The sequence below is a fragment of the Panulirus ornatus genome, chromosome 7, assembly GCF_036320965.1.
Source record: "Panulirus ornatus isolate Po-2019 chromosome 7, ASM3632096v1, whole genome shotgun sequence".
Classification (NCBI taxonomy): domain Eukaryota; kingdom Metazoa; phylum Arthropoda; class Malacostraca; order Decapoda; family Palinuridae; genus Panulirus; species Panulirus ornatus.
The window spans coordinates 36370496-36392680 of record NC_092230.1 but is presented as its reverse complement, the minus strand read 5'-3'; the positions used below and the strand labels follow the sequence as shown (position 1 = coordinate 36392680).

General features: G+C 40.1%; 1 protein-coding gene across 1 annotated transcript in view; it reads right to left on the bottom strand.

The window, feature by feature from the left end:
• Nf1 (neurofibromin 1) overlaps positions 1-22185 on the bottom strand; it is a 1160697-nt gene that overhangs the window by 803790 nt on the left and 334722 nt on the right. Inside the window, exon 11 of the mRNA XM_071663491.1 lies at positions 4247-4378. Within this exon, the coding sequence (XP_071519592.1) occupies positions 4247-4378 (132 nt within the window). The remainder of the gene's footprint in view (positions 1-4246; positions 4379-22185) is intronic.

Genomic DNA, 22185 nt, shown 5'->3' with positions numbered 1-22185 from the left:
CTTACTCGATCAAACCACCTCACACCACACATTGTCCTCAAACATCTCACTTCCAGCACATCCATCCTCCTGCGAACAACTCTATCCATAGCCCACGCCTCGCAACCATACAACATTGTTGGAACCACTATTCCTTCAAACATACCCATTTTTGCTTTCCGGGATAATGTTCTCGACTTCCACACATTTTTCAAGGCTCCCAAAATTTTCGCCCCCTCCCCCACCCTATGATCCACTTCCGCTTCCATGGTTCCATCCGCTGACAGATCCACTCCCAGATATCTAAAACACTTCACTTCCTCCAGTTTTTCTCCATTCAAACTCACCTCCCAATTGACTTGACCCTCAACCCTACTGTACCTAATAACCTTGCTCTTATTCACATTTACTCTTAACTTTCTTCTTCCACACACTTTACCAAACTCCGTCACCAGCTTCTGCAGTTTCTCACATGAATCCGCCACCAGCGCTGTATCATCAGCGAACAACAACTGACTCACTTCCCAAGCTCTCTCATCCCCAACAGGCTCAGAGTGGGGTGCCTAAATGTGTGTGGATGTAACCAAGATGTGAAAAAAGGAGAGATAGGTAGTATGCTGAGGAAAGGAACCTGGATGTTTTGGCTCTGAGTGAAACGAAGCTCAAGGGTAAAGGGGAAGAGTGGTTTGGAAATGTCTGGGGAGTGAAGTCAGGGGTTAGTGAGAGGACAAGAGCAAGGGAAGGAGTAGCAATACTCCTGAAACAGGAGTTGTGGGAGTATGTGATAGAATGTAAGAAAGTAAATTCTCGATCAATATGGGTAAAATTGAAAGTTGATGGAGAGAGGTGGGTGATTATTGGTGCATATGCACCTGGGCATGAGAAGAAAGATCATGAGAGGCAAGTGTTTTGGGAGCAGCTAAATGAGTGTGTTAGCGGTTTTGATGCACGAGACCGGGTTATAGTGATGGGTGATTTGAATGCAAAGGTGAGTAATGTGGCAGTTGAGGGAATAATTGGTATGCATGGGGTGTTCAGTGTTGTAAATGGAAATGGTGAAGAGCTTGTAGATTTATGTGCAGAAAAAGGACTGATGATTGGGAATACCTGGTTTAAAAAGCGAGATATACATAAGTATACTTATGTAAGTAGGAGAGATGGCCAGAGAGCGTTATTGGATTACGTGTTAATTGACAGGCGTGCGAAAGAGAGACTTTTGGATGTCAATGTGCTGAGAGGTGCAACTGGAGGGATGTCTGATCATTATCTTGTGGAGGCTAAGGTGAAGATTAGTATGGGTTTTCAGAAAAGAAGAGTGAATGTTGGGGTGAAGAAGGTGGTGAGAGTAAGTGAGCTTGGGAAGGAGACCTGTGTGAGGAAGTATCAGGAGAGACTGTGTACAGAATGGAAAAAGGTGAGAACAATGGAAGTAAGGGGAGTGGGGGAGGAATGGGATGTATTTAGGGAATCAGTGATGGATTGCGCAAAAGATGCTTGTGGCATGAGAAGAGTGGGAGGTGGGCTGTTTAGAAAGGGTAGTGAGTGGTGGGATGAAGAAGTAAGAGTATTAGTGAAAGAGAAGAGAGAGGCATTTGGACGATTTTTGCAGGGAAAAAAAGCAATTGAGTGGGAGAAGTATAAAAGAAAGAGACAGGAGGTCAAGAGAAAGGTGCAAGAGGTGAAAAAAAGGGCAAATGAGAGTTGGGGTGAGAGACTATCAGTAAATTTTAGGGAGAATAAAAAGATGTTCTGGAAGGAGGTGCGTAAGACAAGGGAGCAAATGGGAACTTCAGTGAAGGGCGTAAATGGGGAGGTGATAACAAGTAGTGGTGATGTGAGAAGGAGATGGAATGAGTATTTTGAAGGTTTGTTGAATGTGTCTGATGACAGAGTGGCAGATATAGGGTGTTTGGGTCGAGGTGGTGTGCAAAGTGAGAGGGTTAGGGAAAATGATTTGGTAAACAGAGAAGAGGTAGTAAAAGCTTTGCGGAAGATGAAAGCCAGCAAGGCAGCAGGTTTGGATGGTATTGCAGTGGAATTTATTAAAAAAGGGGGTGACTGTATTGTTGACTGGTTTGTAAGGTTATTTAATGTATGTATGACTCATGGTGAGGTGCCTGAGGATTGGCGGAATGCGTGCATAGTGCCATTGTACAAAGGCAAAGGGGATAAGAGTGAGTGCTCAAATTACAGAGGTATAAGTTTGTTGAGTATTCCTGGTAAATTATATGGGAGGGTATTGATTGAGAGGGTGAAGGCATGTACAGAGCATCAGATTGGGGAAGAGCAGTGTGGTTTCAGAAGTGGTAGAGGATGTGTGGATCAGGTGTTTGCTTTGAAGAATGTATGTGAGAAATACTTAGAAAAGCAAATGGATTTGTATGTAGCATTTATGGATCTGGAGAAGGCATATGATAGAGTTGATAGAGATGCTCTGTGGAAGGTATTAAGAATATATGGTGTGGGAGGCAAGTTGTTAGAAGCAGTGAAAAGTTTTTATCGAGGATGTAAGGCATGTGTACGTGTAGGAAGAGAGGAAAGTGATTGGTTCTCAGTGAATGTAGGTTTGCGGCAGGGGTGTGTGATGTCTCCATGGTTGTTTAATTTGTTTATGGATGGGGTTGTTAGGGAGGTAAATGCAAGAGTCTTGGAAAGAGGGGCAAGTATATATATATATATATATATATATATATATATATATATATATATATATATATATATATATATATATATATATATATATATATATTTCTTTTTTTTCATACATATTCACTATTTCCCTAGGGATAGGGAAGAAAGAGTACTTCTCATTCTCTTACCCTCAAGTTCTTATTTTATTAAATGAAGGAACATGAGGGGTGTCAAGTAAGGATTTTCCCTTTAAGGTTCAGTACTCTATTCTAGATGATAACTTGCTAAAGTGGGAAAGGGCGAATATGTAAACAAAAAAATATATAAATATTTGTATACACTAAACTCTTTTCTATCATCAAAGATTGCATTTTGTATGGTAGGGATTAAAACATATGTATATGCGCAGAGGCACATCACTTTCAATGCATATATAGCATATTTCCTGCACTCCTTTCTGTCATTCAGTATTGCTGGTACAAACATGACAACTGTGCCAGGAATGTTAGGAAACAGTCTGTTTTTCTTATACACAACACCATACTTGTGATTTGTTAATCACTATCATGTCCATGGAATCACAATCTTTCAAAATACTCAAAGCAATAGTCCAGCTCATCAGACTTCTCAGTGAAAAAACAAGCACCTGATATATATGACTTACTTCTATCAAAAACAAATTTTGTTGGAATGAAGCTGGTAACATCTACCATGCCCATATGGAAGATGGCCAATGCATGTAATCTTCACCATCACTGCTAGCAATATCAAGCTCTTCTTCCTCCTGCCTTTGTTCTCCTACATCTTCATGGAAACTATGTCCATCTGATTAACTATCACTCTCCTCCAAACTATTTGAGTCAAATGTATCTAATAAGTTCATGTAATAATTTGGGTTTTCTTGTGTGATTCATGCAAGGAAAAGTTTTCATATTGTACATTCTGGCACTCTGATGATCACTGGTAACTCAAGCAGAGAACATATGGACTAACGTATGGAAATATCCACTGAGATGCCAGTAAGTGAATTCTGACTAATTAACATCCCTGCAGCTATGCATTGACTTTTTAAAAATGAGATCCCATATTTGGTGTACTCACGACACCTTTCAGAAGTGAAGCATTCCATGTATAGGATATCAGCAGTTTTTTTGCTTATCAGGTTTCAAACTACACTCAAGCTTTCTTTCCTCTTTTTTGAGGCATCCCCCAAACATGAAATCATGTGTTGGTTTTCTCTGGGTTTGTTTATTCTTGAACTAACATCACTCCTTCCTAAACTGTTTTAACCGATTGATCACTGACTTATTCTAATTTTCAAATGGAAAAAAAATATTTTTGTTTCAATAATAAGAAATCACTAGTTTATATTGTGGCCATTTTAGTTTCTGAATTTGAACTGTTTGATTATGTAGTTATAAAATCACAACTATACTCTTTTGAGTTATGATAATTCATTGTCATAAATTTACTATTTTTTGTGGTATTTCTAAAAAGAATTTTCTGTTTTAACAAAGTACCAGGGACCTTCTTATGGTGATGGGATACACAACAAAATTTTTGGAAAAATATTAAAAATATCAGAAATCCAGGATCTTGCACAAGATAAAATGAGACAGCAATGGATGCAACTTACATTAAGCATGAGCATTGGGTCAGCATGTATAAGACGCACCATCCACAGTAGCAAATTCTTGTATGATGGAGCCTCCTCAGACGATTTTTCTTTGAACTTTAATGTAACAACTTTCTCCTTCAGTGTGAAGCTCTGAAAACCAAAGTTATATTCATATTGAAGAAACTTTAAGATATTAATGTTTATCTACAATATCAATGCCATCAAATCATTAACACTGCCTTGGAAGTGTGAGACACATCTCTATTAGTTTCCTGAATGAAACTATTTGAAATACCAAAAATTCTGGTTCACTAAAATTGTATGGTACCAAACACAAACCTACAGAGGCAGCATACATAGATAGCACATTCTTCAAATGCTCTAACTCCTCTATGAAATCTGAAGCAAAAAAGTGAGCATTCTGAAGAATCTCTAAACAGCATTATAAACTGCAAAGATAATAGCAACATGACATTATACACATGGCATGTGAAGGTACACGCTGCCTCTTAATGCTGTTAATAGCTTGTGTGGGAGAAATGGTGGAATGAGTGAGTGACTTTGAATAGAATATGTGGGAATGTGTTGTCTCCAAGGTCATTTAATTTTTATGGTTGGGGTATTACATAATGAATAAGAGGTTGAGTTTACACTGAACTGTTGAACCAAGGTGGAACAGAACTGAAGCAATAACAGTTACAGCATGTAGACGGCAATGTTTTATTCACTGAACTGAGGAGAGGAGTTGGAAAGAATGGTTAACTGATAATGTACATATCAGAAGGATGCTGAAAAATTAACAGAAGTTAAGTATGAAAAGGGTGCTTGTTATTTGAAAGAGATTGTCTGTGATGGCATAATACTGATTTATATGGAAAAGAATCAGAAAACATGAAAAGGCTCAGAAATGGTAGTGGAAAAAAAGGATCTAAGAGTCAAATCAAACAATGCAGCTTGCATAACGGAAAGCCTTTCCCAATAATCCTGTATTGATGTTACACTTTTGTTTTCTTGAAACCTAACAGAGGAAAGACTAAAAGAAAAAACAGAAGAGCCATAATTTACACTGTATGGTACAAGGGGAATGAGATGTAAATGGCAACCAATTCACTGTGCAACACCTAAAATAATCAACATTGACTGTGGGGTGCAATCATAGCAACACCTTCATAAACTTCACACCTGAAGTATTGGTGGGAAGAAATATAGTGACAATGTCATGTCAAGATATGGCAACACATTAAAATAATGCCACACATTGAGTCAATTGTTTTTGGCAATACAGGTCACCAGCCTATGTATGGGTATGTATATTTGCGTGTGTGGACGTGTATGTATATACATGTGTATGGGGGTGGGTTGGGCCATTTCTTTCGTCTGTTTCCTTGCGCTACCTCGCAAACACGGGAGACGGCGACAAAGCAAAATAATAATAATAATAGGTCATTAGCCATCAAAATGTCAGAGGAGACAGGACAATATCTACTTGATGCTGGACCATCTACAGCCCATAGTGTAGACACTGTAAGAATTGTTGACTGAAGAGAATGATGAATTCTGTGAGCTAGAAAGTGAAGAGAAAATCAAAACGTGAAACAGATGGCAGTGACAGTTTTCAAATTGATGATCCAGATGCAGCACCTAGAAAATGATACATAACATGGGTTGAGTCGCTAGCTGGCAATGGCTGTCCGGGTGATATATAACCACACATTTTGTGTTCAACTCCTTGCATTCAGGCTTGACAGATTATTGTTCTTTAACAGAATTTTTAATACTCAGTTGGTGGATATGGGAGCAAACCAGACTGATCTTTCTTAAGAACATCAGAAAGAAACGGCCAGTAATTTTCCCTCAAAGCAGACTGGCTGTGTGGACTGAGACAAGCCATGATGAAGTTCATCTCTCTTCCTCTGTGTAATCATGTTGATGATTTATGGAAAAAAAAAAATAGAATCAATGACACTGGACAGCTGACTGTTCGATAAGATGATTAGGAAGTTGATGCTTCATGATTTCTTTCTGCTGTTGCTATGCTTGTGGCATTTTACAGGTAACACACAGCATAAAGGAAATAGATTGAGAAAACTAAAACCTGCTATCGACTACATATGAGGAAAATACAGTGAAAAATTCATGCCTTTTCTGAAATCAAGTACTGATGAGTTTGAAGTTGTGGTGAGGTAAACTGTGTTATGTTCTTTTTTGTTTAAAGATTACTGCATGCAATATTGAGAGAGGAAATGTATGTGTTGAAAATAATCTCTGTGTTTAGGAAAAAAGGATCCTACCTCCATTTACCTAAAAGTCAGAGAAGGCAACTTAGAGGGGTGACAGCAAGGGGCTGGAACTCCCCACTTCTTGTATTCCAATTTCTAAAAAAAAAAAAGAAATACGAGAAAGAGCCACGCACGGAGTGCTGACCCTCCTCAAAGGCTCAGGCTGAATGTCTGGATGTACATGGATGCAACCAAAATGAAAGGATGGGAGAGATAGGATGTATGTTTGAGAAAAGGAATATGGATGTGGATGTTCTGGCTCTGAGTGAAACAAAGTTCAAAGGTAAAATGAAAGAGTGGTTTGGAAATGTCCTATGGGTTAAGTCAGTGGTTAGCATGAAAGCTAAATCTATGGACGGGGTACCATTACTGCTGAAACAGAGTTGCAGGAATGTCTGAAAGAGTTTAGGGAGGTGAGTTTCAGACTGATGTGGGTAAAAATGAAATTGGTATGTGAAAGATTGGTGATTATTAGTCCTTAACAGTACCTGGCCACCAGAAGAAAGATGATGAAAGGAAGCTGTTCTGAGAACAGCTAAGTAAGTGTGTCGGCAGTTTTAATGCATTCAGCAGCCCTTCAAAATACTCACTCTAACTTCTCTTCACAATTTTTTGTCTGTTACCACTTCCTTAACTACTCCCTTTAGTGATACTCTAGTCTGTTCTCTTGTTCTACTCACATCATCCATCTTCTTAAAACATTCTCTAATTCTCTCATGTTTTCCAAATAACCCTTTCACCCTAACTCTTATTTGTCCTCTTATTTAAGTCCCTGTGCCTTCCTCTTCATCTCCTGCCACTTCCTCTTGTACATCTCCCCATCCCTCACACTCTTTCCCAGCAAGTTAGATGCATACAACTTTCTTTTCTCTTTCTCCAGCAACTAACTAACCTTTCTCACATGCCAACATCATACCTTCTACATGCCACACACTTCTCATGCACATTTAAGCACACCTTCCCTAAACGCCTTCCATTCCTTACCCACTCCAACAGTCAAGTTTACTCTTACTCTGCCATTCTTCACTCTCTCCTGACATCTCACACAAGCTTTTTATCCAAGCTCACTCACTTTCATGGCCCTCTTCCTTACCATATCATTTCCTCTTTTCCTAAAGCCTCCTCAAATTTTCCCCCTTCCCTCCACCTGAGGTGATCCCACCAGCTGCCTCCCTCAGAATATTTATGGACAACATTCTTTCTTTAGCACACTTTTCAATTAATGCATAATCCAATGATGCTTACCTGCCATTATCTTCCTCATATACTTACGTATGTATGTCCCTCTTTTTAAACTACGTGCTTCCAATCGCCATACCTTCTTCAACTCGCAACACAAGTCATCCACCATTTTCACTCACACTGGGTACCCCATGCCCCCTGCCAATCAAACCCTCAACTGCCTTATCACCCATTGCACTCAAATCATCCAACACCATTACTTGATCCATCAATTTAGAATTGCTGATAAACTCACTTAGCTCCTCTGAAAACACTTGCCTCTCTTCCCTCTCACTACCAAGTCCTAACAGTCATTTACCTTACATACTCCACTTTCAATCCACTAAGGAATATATGGGAATTAAATAGCATCAGAACCCTGGGTCCTTTGAAAGTTGTTTGTAATAGTGGAAGAGATCAGAAACATATGGATCAGAGTGGTAAAAATAAAAAAGCAGGCTGATAATTCGAATAGAAAACCTGCAAACTGTCATTGTGACAAGAGAATCATAAAAAATGAGTCATGGACTTGAAGCAAATCATTTATCAAGTATATTCTTAAACAATTCTACAGAACTGCTCTTAACCACTCTAACTGGCAAATCATTCCATATATCAAAAACTGTTGAAAAAAGTGCTTTACATCATTCAAGGTAAAATATCTGCCCACAAGTTTATATACTCTCCTGGTACTTCCTCACACAAGTCTCCTTCCCAAGCTCACTTACTCTCACTACCCTCTTCACCCCAACATTCACTCTTCTTTTCTGAAAACCCATACTAATCTTCACCTTAGCCTCCACAAGATAATGATCAGACATCCCTCCAGTTGCACCTCTCAGCACATTAACATCCAAAAGTCTCTCTTTCGCGCGCCTGTCACTTAACACGTAATCCAATAACGCTCTCTGGCCATCTCTCCTACTTACATAAGTATACTTATGTATATCTCGCTTTTTAAACCAGGTATTCCCAATCATCAGTCCTTTATCAGCACATAAATCTACAAGCTCTTCACCATTTCCATTTACAACACTGAACACCCCATGTATACCAATTATTCCCTCAACTGCCACATTACTCACCTTTGCATTCAAATCACCCATCACTATAACCCAGTCTCGTGCATCAAAACCACTAACACACTCATTCAGCTGCTCCCAAAACACGTGCCTCTCAAGATCTTTCTTCTCATGCCCAGGTGCATATGCACCAATAATCACCCATCTCTCTCCATCAACTTTCAGAATGGAAAAAGGTGAGAACAATGGAAGTAAGGGGAGTGGGGGAGGAATGGGATGTATTTAGGGAATCAGTGATGGATTGCGCAAAAGATGCTTGTGGCATGAGAAGAGTGGGAGGTGGGTTGATTAGAGAGGGTAGTGAGTGGTGGGATGAAGAAGTAAGAGTATTAGTGAAAGAGAAGAGAGAGGCATTTGGACGATTTTTGCAGGGAAAAAATGAAATTGAGTGGGAGATGTATAAAAGAAAGAGACAGGAGGTCAAGAGAAAGGTGCAAGAAGTGAAAAAAAGGGCAAATGAGAGTTGGGGTGAGAAAGTATCATTAAATTTTAGGGAGAATAAAAAGATGTTCTGGAAGGAGGTAAATAAAGTGCGTAAGACAAGGGAGCAAATGGGAACTTCAGTGAAGGGCGCAAATGGGGAGGTGATAACAAGTAGTGGTGATGTGAGAAGGAGATGGAGTGAGTATTTTGAAGGTTTGTTGAATGTGTTTGATGATAGAGTGGCAGATATAGGGTGTTTTGGTCGAGGTGGTGTGCAAAGTGAGAGGGTTAGGGAAAATGATTTGGTAAACAGAGAAGAGGTAGTAAAAGCTTTGCGGAAGATGAAAGCCGGCAAGGCAGCAGGTTTGGATGGTATTGCAGTGGAATTTATTAAAAAAGGGGGTGACTGTATTGTTGACTGGTTGGTAAGGTTATTTAATGTATGTATGACTCATGGTGAGGTGCCTGAGGATTGGCGGAATGCGTGCATAGTGCCATTGTACAAAGGCAAAGGGGACAAGAGTGAGTGCTCAAATTACAAAGGTATAAGTTTGTTGAGTATTCCTGGTAAATCATATGGGAGGATATTGATTGAGAGGGTGAAGGCATGTACAGAGCATCAGAATGGGGAAGAGCAGTGTGGTTTCAGAAGTGGTAGAGGATGTGTGGATCAGGTGTTTGCTTTGAAGAATGTATGTGAGAAATACTTAGAAAAGCAAATGGATTTGTATGTAGCATTTATGGATCTGGAGAAGGCATATGATAGAGTTGATAGAGATGCTCTGTGGAAGGTATTAAGAATATATGGTGTGGGAGGCAAGTTGTTAGAAGCAGTGAAAAGTTTTTATCGAGGATGTAAGGCATGTGTACGTGTAGGAAGAGAGGAAAGTGATTGGTTCTCAGTGAATGTAGGTTTGCAGCAGGGGTGTGTGATGTCTCCATGGTTGTTTAATTTGTTTATGGATGGGGTGGTTAGGGAGGTGAATGCAAGAGTCCTGGAAAGAGGGGCAAGTATGAAGTCTGTTGGGGATGAGAGAGCTTGGGAAGTGAGTCAGTTGTTGTTCACTGATGATACAGCGCTGGTGGCTGATTCATGTGAGAAACTGCAGAAGCTGGTGACTGAGTTTGGTAAAGTGTGTGAAAGAAGAAAGTTAAGAGTAAATGTGAATAAGAGCAAGGTTATTAGGTACAGTAGGGTTGAGGGTCAAGTCAATTGGGAGGTGAGTTTGAATGGAGAAAAACTGGAGGAAGTGAAGTGTTTTAGATATCTGGGAGTGGATCTGGCAGCGGATGGAGCCATGGAAGCGGAAGTGGATCATAGGGTAGGGGAGGGGGGGGCGAAAATTCTGGGAGCCTTGAAGAATGTGTGGAAGTCGAGAACATTATCTCGGAAAGCAAAAATGGGTATGTTTGAAGGAATAGTGGTTCCAACAATGTTGTATGGTTGCGAGGCGTGGGCTATGGATAGAGTTGTGCGCAGGAGGATGGATGTGCTGGAAATGAGATGTTTGAGGACAATGTGTGGTGTGAGGTGGTTTGATCGAGTAAGTAACGTAAGGGTAAGAGAGATGTGTGGAAATAAAAAGAGCATGGTTGAGAGAGCAGAGGAGGGTGTTTTGAAATGGTTCGGGCACATGGAGAGAATGAGTGAGGAAAGATTGACCAAGAGGATATATGTGTCGGAGGTGGAGGGAACGAGGAGAAGAGGGAGACCAAATTGGAGGTGGAAAGATGGAGTGAAAAAGATTTTGTGTGATCGGGGCCTGAACATGCAGGAGGGTGAAAGGAGGGCAAGGAATAGAGTGCATTGGAGCGATGTGGTATACCGGGGTTGACGTGCTGTTAGTGGATTGAATCAAGGCATGTGAAGCGTCTGGGGTAAACCATGGAAAGCTGTGTAGGTATGTATATTTGCGTGTGTGGACGTATGTATATACATGTGTATGGGGGTGGGTTGGGCCATTTCTTTCGTCTGTTTCCTTGCGCTACCTCGCAAACGCGGGAGACAGCGACAAACCAAAAAAAAAGAAAAAAAAAAAAAGTTTATATACATTACTATGGGTGAAATCAAATGAATTAAGTCTTAATGAGCTTGTTAGATCGATTATCTAATCCTTTTATAATTTCGAATACTGTCATTAGATCATGTCTTAACATATTTTCTAAGGTAAACAAATTCAAGTCATGTAATCAGCTCTCAGAGGACTTGTTTCTCAGACCAGGAATCATCTTGATAGCTAAACACTGCACTCTCTCCACTCTATCTTTTTTTTTGTATGGAAACCAGAGCTGACCACAATATTCAAGATGAGGATGAACCAATGAACTGTGCAGAGTAAGGGTGATTTCCCTAGACTTAAATTCAAAGGTTCTACCTTCGCACAGTGGCAGTAACCAATGAGGTTAGGAGGTGATGCACAGCAAAAGAGGGCTCAATGACTAAGTTAGAAATCAAAGCCTCAAGGGGATGCTCTAGTTTTCCTGAGTATCCAAGTCTCACCCTACCTTCCTGTGGTGACCTCGTTAGTACACACTAATGGATGGAACTTCATCATGGCAAAAGTTTTCTATAACAAACAAACACTTTAGGAACACTGATTATCTTTTTTCTTTTCTTTCTTTTCTCAAATCTGAGAGCCTCCCTGCCTCTGGTAAACACCATGCTGAAGTTCTGTTCTGCCAGTGGGCTGTCACAGGTGAGGCATTAAAGTTATCTTGTGGATATCTGTGCTTTGAAGGGTTTATTCCTTGCAAACATCTTTTTTCAGCACAAGATCATCCACAGAAACATGTGGATGAGACATGATGGAAGAGGACTAAAGGGCTTGATTGACTACAAGGCAGTGCAGGATGCTTGACTTTGAGAGGATTTTTGAGAGAGACTAATCATTTTGCAGTTCTTGTGTAGGTGAAAATCAGGGAAAAGTGGAGGTACAGCATATGGAAGAATGGAGAGGTATTAGTGTTGGCAAGTGAGATGAATCAGAAAAAAGGCAAGAAGGAGTATGAAAGAAAGGTGACAGAAAGTTGACATGAGAATGCTGTAAATGTAGGGATGCATTATTGTATAAATGAGGTGTTTTAGAAAGACTGCTAAAGGTTGTAGTATTAGTGGTTGGAGACAAGGTTGTGAGATACAAGAAAAAAGGGGAAATTCATGGAGGATGGATGAGATTAGAGATGCTCTGGAGAATGAAAAAGCATATCGTAGATAGCTTGAAAGGAATGTACTAAAGGATGTTAAGCATAGGATGAAGGAAGAATACAAGATGTGTGAGTAGAATGTCAAAAAGCTGACAGATAAAAGCAAAGAAACAGTAATGAAGATTTTGGGTGAAAGTTCACGGAAAAGTTTAGGAAAATATTAAACTTTAATGGAAGGTTAAAAAGAAAAGAGGTGGATGTAAGAATGGAAATATAAATATGATAAATTAGAAGAGGGAATTACCGAGTCAAAATTAGGAAGTGGATGGTGAATGGAGGGTGGAAGGAAAAGGATAGAAGTGTAGAGGCCTATAGTAAGAAGGGAGGTAATATGAAAGGAGATATACAAGAGACAGCAGTACAGGATAGAAGATTCATTAAGTACCTTTACTGAATAATGAAAGATAGAAGTGAAAACAAAGAAGTGAAGAAAGGATTAAGGAACAGCATACTCCTCCCAACCCTGACCTATGCAGCCAATACATGGACAAGGAATGAGTCCCAGAGGTCAAGAATCCAGGCCATGGAAATGAGTTATCTGCAAGGAGTATGTAGTATGACTGGATGGAATGAAGAATGAAATTCAGAGGTGTATCAGTGATTTTGTTTGGAAGGGAATGTGGACTAGTAGAGTGGGTGACATGTAATACTTTCTGGTGGTTTGGACATGTAGGAAGAATGTAACACTGGGTGTTTACAAGAAGAGTGAACGATAGTATGATTGAAGTCATTGGTGAGAAAAGAAGACCACCTGTGGAAGAGTATTGAAGGGAAAGAAATGGTGGAAGAATATAAGCAATGGTGCATGAAAGGAAGGTGTGTAAGGACAGGTATAAGTAGTGCCTCTTTTGCTGTGGCTACCCCCATGATGGGAGTTCCTGAAGCAAACAGGCATCAGGGAAGAGGATAGATAGATAGATGAAACAAAGAATTTTTTGTTTGCTCTTTTCATTGCTGTTGTGCAATGCTTCTTTACTATTATGTTATCTGAGATTTTTGTGTCCAAGTCTTTTTCCTCATTTACCTTTTGCAGTTCAAGAAAATTCACACAACAGTTCAAGAGAATTCACACAGTAACTTGTCTTTTCATTTTCACTAACTATAAGTAAAACTTTGCACCTACTAATATCAATATTCATTTGCTACCTATGAGACCAGTCCATTAGTTCACCTATTCAGTGCAAAATGACAAATGTTCCAATTCATATGTAGATCTACCTCCCAGCTTTGTATCATTCACAAATTTTGAGATTTTGCAAGGTAACCACACATTCCTCACGTGTCGTAGAAGGCGACTAAAGGGGATGAGAGTGGGGGGCTAAAAACCCTCCTCTCCTTTTATCTTAAGTTTCTAAAAGGGGAAACAGAAGAAGGAGTCATGCTGGGAGTGCTCATCCTCCTCGAAGGCTCAGATTGGGGTGTCTGAATGTGTGTGGATGTAACCAAGATGAGAAAAAAGGAGAGATAGGTAGTATGTTTGAGGAAAGGAACCTGGATGTTTTGGCTCTGAGTGAAATGAAGCTCAAGGGTAAAGGGGAAGAGTGGTTTGGGAATGTCTTGGGAGTAAAGTCAGGGGTTAGTAAGAGGCCAAGGGCAAATGAAGGAGTAGCACTACTCCTGAAACAGGAGTGGTGGAAGTATGTGATAGAGTGCAAGAAAGTAAACTCTAGATTGATATGGGTAAAACTGAAAGTGGATGGAGAGAGATGGGTGATTATTGGTGCATATGCACTTGGGCATGAGAGGAAAGATCATGAGAAGCAAGAGTTTTGGGAGCAGCTGAGTGAGTGTTAGTAGTTTTGATGCATGAGACAGGGTTATAGTGATGGGTGATTTGAATGCAAAGGTGAGTAATATGGCAGTTGAGGGAATAATTGGTGTACATGGGGTGTTCAGTGTTATAAATGGAAATGATGAAGAGCTTGTAGATTCATGTGCTGAAAAAGGACTGATGATTAGGAATTTTTCTTTCTTTTCTTTCAAACTATTCGCCATTTCCCGCATTAGCGAGGTAGCGTTAAGAACAGAGGACTGGGCCTTGAGGGAATACCCTCACCTGGCCCAATTCTCTGTTCCTTCTTTTGGAAAATTAAAAAAAAAAAAGAGAGGGGAGGATTTCCAGCCCCCCGCTCCCTCCCCTTTTAGTCGCCTTCTACGACACGCAGGGAATACGTGGGAAGTATTCTTTCTCCCCTATCCCCAGGGATACCTGGTTTAAAAAGAGATATACATAAGTATACATACGTAAGTAGGAGAGATGGCCAGAGTGTTATTGGATTACATGTTAATTGATAGGTGTGTGAAACAAAGACTTTTGGATGTTAATGTGCTGAGAGGTGCAACTGGAGGGATGTCTGATCACTATCTTGTGGAGGCAAAGGTGAAGATTTGTAGAGGTTTTCAGAAAAGAAGAGAGAATGTTGGGGTGAAGAGAGTGGTGAGAGTAAGTGAGCTCAGGAAGGAGACTTGTGTGAGGAAGTACCAGAAGAGACTGAGTACAGAATGGAAAAAGGTGAGAACAAAGGACGTAAGGGAAGTGGGGGAGGAATGGGATGTATTTAGGGAATCAGTGATGGATTGCGCAAAAGATGCTTGTGGCATGAGAAGCGTGGGAGGTGGGCATATTAGAAAGGGTAGTGAGTGGTTAGATGAAGAAGTAAGACTATTAGTGAAAGAGAAGAGAGAGGCATTTGGATGATTTCTGCAGGGATATAATGCAAATGAGTGGGAGATGTATAAAAGAAAGAGGCAGGAGGTCAAGAGAAAGGTGCAAGGGGTGAAAAAGAGGGCAAATGAGAGTTGGGGTGAGAGACTATCATTAAATTTTAGGGAGGATAAAAAGATGTTTTGGAAGGAGGTAAATAAAGTGCGTAAGAGAAGGGAACAAGTGGGAACTTCAGTGAAGGCGGCTATTGGGGAGGTGATAACAAGTAGTGGTGATGTGAGGAGATGGAGTGAGTTTTTGAAGGTTTGTTGAATGTTTTTGATGATAGAGTGGCAGATATAGGGTGTTTTGGTCGAGGTGGTGTGCAAAGTGAGAGGGTTAGGAAAAATGATATGGTAAACAGAGAAGAGGTAGTAAAAGCTTTGCGGAAGATGAAAGCCAGCAAGGAAGCGGGTTTGGATGGTATTGCAGTGGAATTTATTAAAAAAGGGGGTGACTGTATTGTTGACTGGTTGGTAAGGTTATTCAATGTATGTATGACTCAAGGTGAGGTGCCTGAGGATTGGTGGAATGCTTGCATAGTGCCATTGTACAAAGGCAAAGGGGATAAAAGTGGGTGCTCAAATTACAGAGGTATAGGTTTGTTGAGTATTCCTGGGAAATCGTATGGAAGGGCATTGATTGAGAGGGTGAAGGCATGTACAGAGCATCAGATTGGGGAAGAGCAGTGTGGTTTCAGAAGTGGTAGAGGATGTGTGGATCAAGTGTTTGCTGTGAAGAATGTATGTGAGAAATACTTAGAAAAGCAAATGGATTTGTATGTAGCATTTATGGATCTGGAGAAGGCATATGATAGAGTTGATAGAGATGCTCTGTGGAAGGTATTAAGAATATATGGTGTGGGAGGCAAGTTGTTAGAAGCAGTGAAAAGTTTTTATTGATGATGTAAGGCATGTGTACGTGTAGGAAGAGAGGAAAGTGATTAGTTCTCAGTGAATGTAGGTTTGCGGCAGGGGTGTGTGATGTCTCCATGGTTGTTTAATTTGTTTATGGATGGGGTTGTTAGGGAGGTGAATGCAAGAGTTTTGGAAAGAGGGGCAAGTATGCAGTTTGTTGTGGATGAGAGAGCTTGGGAAGTGAGTCATTTGGTGTTCCCTGATGATACAGCTGGTGGGTGATTCATGTGAGAAACTGCAGAAGCTAGTGACTGAGTTTGGTAAAGTGTGTGAAAGAAGAAAGTTGAGAGTAAATGTGAATAAGAGAAAGGTTATTAGGTACAGTAGGGTTGAGGGTCAAGTCAATTGGGAGGTAAGTTTGAATGGAGAAAAACTGGAGGAAGTGAAGTGTTTTAGATATCTGGGAGTGGATTTGGCAGCAGATGGAACCATGGAAGCAGAAGTGAATCATAGGGTGGGGGAGGGGGCGAAAATTCTTGGAGTGGTGAAGAATGTGTGGAAGTCAAGAACATTATCTCGGAAAGCAAAAATGGGTATGTTTGAAGGAATGGTGGTTCCAACAATGTTATATGGTTGCGAGGCGTGGGCTATGGACAGAGCTGTGCGGAGGAGGGTGGATGTGCTAGAAATGAGATGTTTGAGGACAATATGTGGTGTGAGGTGGTTTGATCGAGTAAGTAGTAATATGGTAAGAGAGATGTGTGGTAATGAGTGTGGTTGAGAGAGCAGAAAAGGGTGTTTTGAAATGGTTTGGTCACATGGAAAGAATGAGTGAGGAAAGATTGACCAAGAGGATATATGTGTCAGAGGTGGAGGGAACGAGAAGTGGGAGACCAAATTGGAGGTGGAAAGATGGAGTGAAAAATATTTTGAGTGATCGGAGCCTAAACATGCAGGAGGGTGAAAGGCATGCAAGGAATGGAGTGAATTGGAACAATTTGGTATATCGTGGTTGACGTGCTGTCAATGGATTGAACCAGGAAATATGAAGCGTCTGGGGTAAACCATGGAAAGTTCTGTGGGGCCTGGATGTGGAAAGGGAGCTGTGGTTTTGGTGCATTATTACATGACAGCTAGAGACTGAGTGTGAACAAAAGTGGCCTTTGTTGTCTTTTCCTAGCGCTTCCTCTTGCACATGAGGGGGAGTGGGTTGTTATTTCATGTGTGGCGGGGTGGCAATGGGAATGAATAAAGGCAGACAGTATGAATTATGTACATGTGTATATATGTATATGTGTGTGTATATATATGTATACGTTGAGATGTATAGGTATGTATATTTGCATGTGTGGACATGTATGTATATACATGTGTATGTGGGTGGGTTGGGCCATTCTTTCGTCTGTTTCCTTGCACTATCTCGCTAACGTGGGAGACAGCAACAAAGCAAAATAAAATAAATAAATAACATAGTCGCTGTCTCCCGCATCAGCAAGGTAGCGCAAGGAAACAGACGAAAGAATGGCCCAACCACCCACATACACATGTATATACATAAACGCCCACACAGGCACATATACGTACCTATACATTTCAACGTATACATATATATACACACACACATATACATATATACACATGTACATAATTCATACTGTCTGCCTTTATTCATTCCCATTGCCACCCCGCCACACATGAAATGGCACCCCCTCACCCTGTGCGCATGCGAGGTAGCACTAGGAAAAGACAACAAAGGCCACATTCGTTCACACTCAGTCTCTAGCTGTCATGTGTAATGCACTGAAACTACAGCTCCCTTTCCACATCCAGGCCCTACAAAACTTTCCATGGTTTACTTTATCAATATAATCTATATATATGAGGAAGAGAAGAGGTCCCAAGACAGATCCACTTGTTACATCTAACCATTCTAAGGCTCAACCATTAATCAAATTTCACCCACATCAATACTGGACTTGCTTCCTACAGTTTCACACATATCCACAACTTTTTTTTTTGCAGGAATCCCATCTCTTTCTTTGCTCTCCCCATAACAATAACCCCAAACTTTACACCTAAAACATTCCTCAACCATTCTTCTCCCTCTCCCTTGAACTGGAAAATGAATACAAGTACAGTATCAACAAGGTTCTTATCATCTGAGAGACAAAGGCAGTCATAGTGTAACACTAATTTGAATGGAGAAGAAGTAGAAGACAGGGCAGGGCTAAAGCATTTGGAAGTGATACTCAGCAAGAATGGATGGGGATAAAGGCACTCTGAAAGTCAAGTAACACAAAGAAGCTTTCATTATGGAGAGCTTATCCAACAACAATGTATGAAAGTTGCATCCTAGGTCCTCTTAGGAGGAAAAAATATATGAAATAAAAGAAAAGCAGATATGGAATTTACAATGCACAGTAAAAGAAGAATGACTCGGGTGAGAAACTGCAGAAGCTGGTGACTGAGTTTGGTAAAGTGTGTGAATGATCATACCTTACAGTATCATACCTTACAGAGAACCAGCACCAAACCTAAAACAACCAATACCACAACTATGGCAACTGGCACCATACCTAGAACAACCAGCACTGGATCTAGAATAACTGGCACCAAACCTAAAAATTGCACCATACTAATAACATAAATCAGCATTAAACTCAAAATGCAGTGAAGTATTATGTGATGACCTGTTTAACCACAATGAAGCTTCAACCATAGATAATAAGACATTGAAAGATGATATAATCATTGCAAATGATCAGCTGAGAGAGAATTTAGCTCCATGGCCAAAGGGAATTGCAGCCATGTTCAAAAAGAAAAGGCCAGCAACAGTGAAACCAATGAAATAATTTCTATGGCAATTTCTGGATGAAAGCAAAATTGAAGACATTCACAAAATGGTGTACATAACACCAATACATAGAGGAGGATCCAAGCTTATAAACATATAAACAGCACAAACTAACTAGCTTGACTTTACGTGAATTAAGTCTTTGAAAGAGTGATAAAAGACCTACAGTAAACCCTCAATTTAATGGACTAGTAGGGGGAAAGGGGTGTCTGTTAATGCCGAAAAACTGTTAAATTGAACTTATAGTTGAAGTGCAGTTGAGGAAGAAAAGTTTTTTGTGAAAGAGAAAACAAGAGGCATTTGTGAAGTACTTACAAGGAAGGGGTGCAAATGATCAGTTGATGTATAGGTGAAAGCAGAAGGAGATCAAGAGGAAGGTGCAGGGGTTGAAGAAAAGGGCAATTGAGAGTTGGGGTGATAGAGTATCATTAAACTTCAAGGAGCATATAAAGATGTTTTAGAAGGAGGTAAACAAATTCTAAAATTATTATCAACTAATGTGCTGTATTATCATTTGTCTGGTCGTTTAAATTCAGGGTTTACTGTATCTGAGAATATCTATCTAATAAAAAGCACATAAAAAAAGGCCAACATGACTTTGACTGATGATGAAGTATGCAAACCTAATCATAAGCTCATTACAATGTAAATAGCTTTAGCAACAAAGAGAGACAGGTTATTTGAAGAGTGAGTTTAAATGGAGAGAACTTGAAAGAAGTGAATTGTTTATGATACCTAGGAGTGAATATAGCAAATGCTATTAGAAATGTTTGATGGTATATTAGACCTGCTGGTGCTGTACGGATGTAACAAGTGGGCCCCAGACAAAAATTTAAAGAATAAGGTGAATGTGATGGATATGAACTGTGTGAGGACAATATGTGGTGTTCTAAGGGTTGATTGAATAAGAAATGTGGTAATAAGAGGTGTGGTAAAAGAAGTAAATATGTGAGAGCTAAAAGGACAAGCTGTAATGGTCTAGACACAGAGAATGAGTGAGGCAAGGATGACTAAGAGGTTATACATATACCTATCAGAAATGTAAGAAACAACGAAAAGGGAGAATCCACAGAAGAAGTAGAAGGACAGAGTGAAAGATGATTTGAAGGCGCGGGGCCTGAACAAGAGTGAGGATACAGCAAATGGGAATGACATGGTTTAAAGGGGATTACGTGCTATCAGTAAGCTGAACCAGGGCATATGAAGTGGTTAGGGGAAACCAAAGAAAGGGCTGTAGGGCCTGATCACAGATAAGGAGCTCTGGGTTCAGTGAGAGATACAGAGTGGAAGTGAGCTAATGAGGCAATTTCTTCATCTCTTCCTGGTGCTACCTTGCTTATGTGGGAAATGACAAACATACTTGGAAAAAACAATGACAAACATGAAAGTTTAAAACAAGGAGAGGGACACCTTTTCTTGATTCTTCAAAAGCACATCATAAAAAAAATTGCTGTAGAAAGTAGCTAAATAGAATATCAAGGTCTGACAGGATGAAGGTTTAAAGATTTTCTAACTAGAGAAAAGTTCAAAGTACTAGCAAATGAAATCATATGTGAGGAAGATGTTCTATCTTGAGAACCACAAGGAATGGTGTCATCCTCATTACTCTATATAACTATATATAAGATATTAACAGCAAAGTATAGGTTCACTTCAAGTCAAATGGTTCCATTCACTGCTATGTCCACTCTCACATATTCAAATCACTTCACTTCCTCCAAATTCTCTCCATTCAAACTTCAAATACCCTGTCTCTTTCTGCCTTAAAATCTTGCTATTATTCATATCTACTCTCAACTTTCTCCTTTTATACCTTCTCCCAAACTCCCATTCGAATCTGCCACCAATGACCTATCATCAGGAAACAGTAACTAATCCAACTCCCACTCTCCAACAGAATGCAGAGCTGTCCCTTTCCTTAAAAGCCTTGTATTCATACCACTCATCATCCCATCCATCAAGCAATGTAAAGACCCATGGTGACATCACTTACCCCTGCTTACAACCCAATCTCATTTGGAATTCCTTACACTTTTCTTAAAAATTCTTCACTGTTTCTAATTAGCATTCCTCCTGTACCATATAATTACAAAACCTACCACAGATCACCTTTATCAGCCTTATCATATGCTTTATCCAGGCCAAAAAATGCCATATACAAATCCCTCTGTTTTCCTAAGTACTTCCCACACAAATTCTCCAAGGAAAATACCTGAATCACAAATCTCAATCACTTCTGAAACTACACTGTCTCTTTCTAATCTGATGCTCTGTACATACCACCATTCTACCAGTCATGACTCTCCAGAGCATTATACCTCTGTAGCTCAAACATTCACTTTTGTCCCCCTTGCCTGTATACAATGAGACCAGACAGCCAATCTGCCAACACTCAGGCACTTCACTATCACCTTTACACACAATGAAAATCCTTAACAACCAATCAGCAACACAGTCACCTTCTTTCTGAAGAAACTCAACATTAACATCATCCTCCAATCCAGCCACTTTGCCACATTTCTTCTTACGCAAGGCTTTAGCCAACTTTTCTCTTTTCACAAATCCATTACCAACTCTCTCTCATCATGCTTATCTCCATGTCCAAAACACCCTACATCTGCCACACCCTATCACAGAAAACATTAAAAATACTCACTCCATCTCCTCAATCTCAAAGGGGTATATTTTGTACCACTTATCTATCTGCCCCGTTCATTGGTGCTCCTATTTCTTTTTTCATTTTTCCCAAACTATCATCCTCCTTCCAAAACATTTCCTTATTCTCCCTACAATCCACTCATACTTGAGCAACCTACTCTTAAAGTACATATGCAATCTTTGTTAGCCACTACAGCTTCCCGTTGACATCTGTTCCTTTTTCTATTACATCCCTCAGTCACTTACTTCTTCCCTGCAAGCAATGCCCAAACACCTCTCTTTTCTCTTTAACTAGCAACTTTACTTCCTCATCCCACTACTCGCTACCCTTTCCTTATGCCCGCCTTCCACAAGCCAAACATTTCACTCGCACATGTAAGCAGTGTCTCCTTAATATTTTTCTTATGTAAGCTGAGACAGCATGGCAACTGAGGCCCTAATATAGGCCATCCAATTAATGCGGAAATGAATCACAGGGTGGGGGAAAGGGCGAAAGTTCTGGGAGTGTTAAAAAATGTGTGGAAGGCAAGAACATTATCTCAGAATGCGAAAATGGGTATGTTTGAAGGAATAGTGGTTCCATCAATGCTATATGGTTACAAAGTGTGGGCTATAGATAGAGTTTGTGCACAGGAGGGTGGATGTGTTGGAAATGAGGTGTTTGAGGACAATATG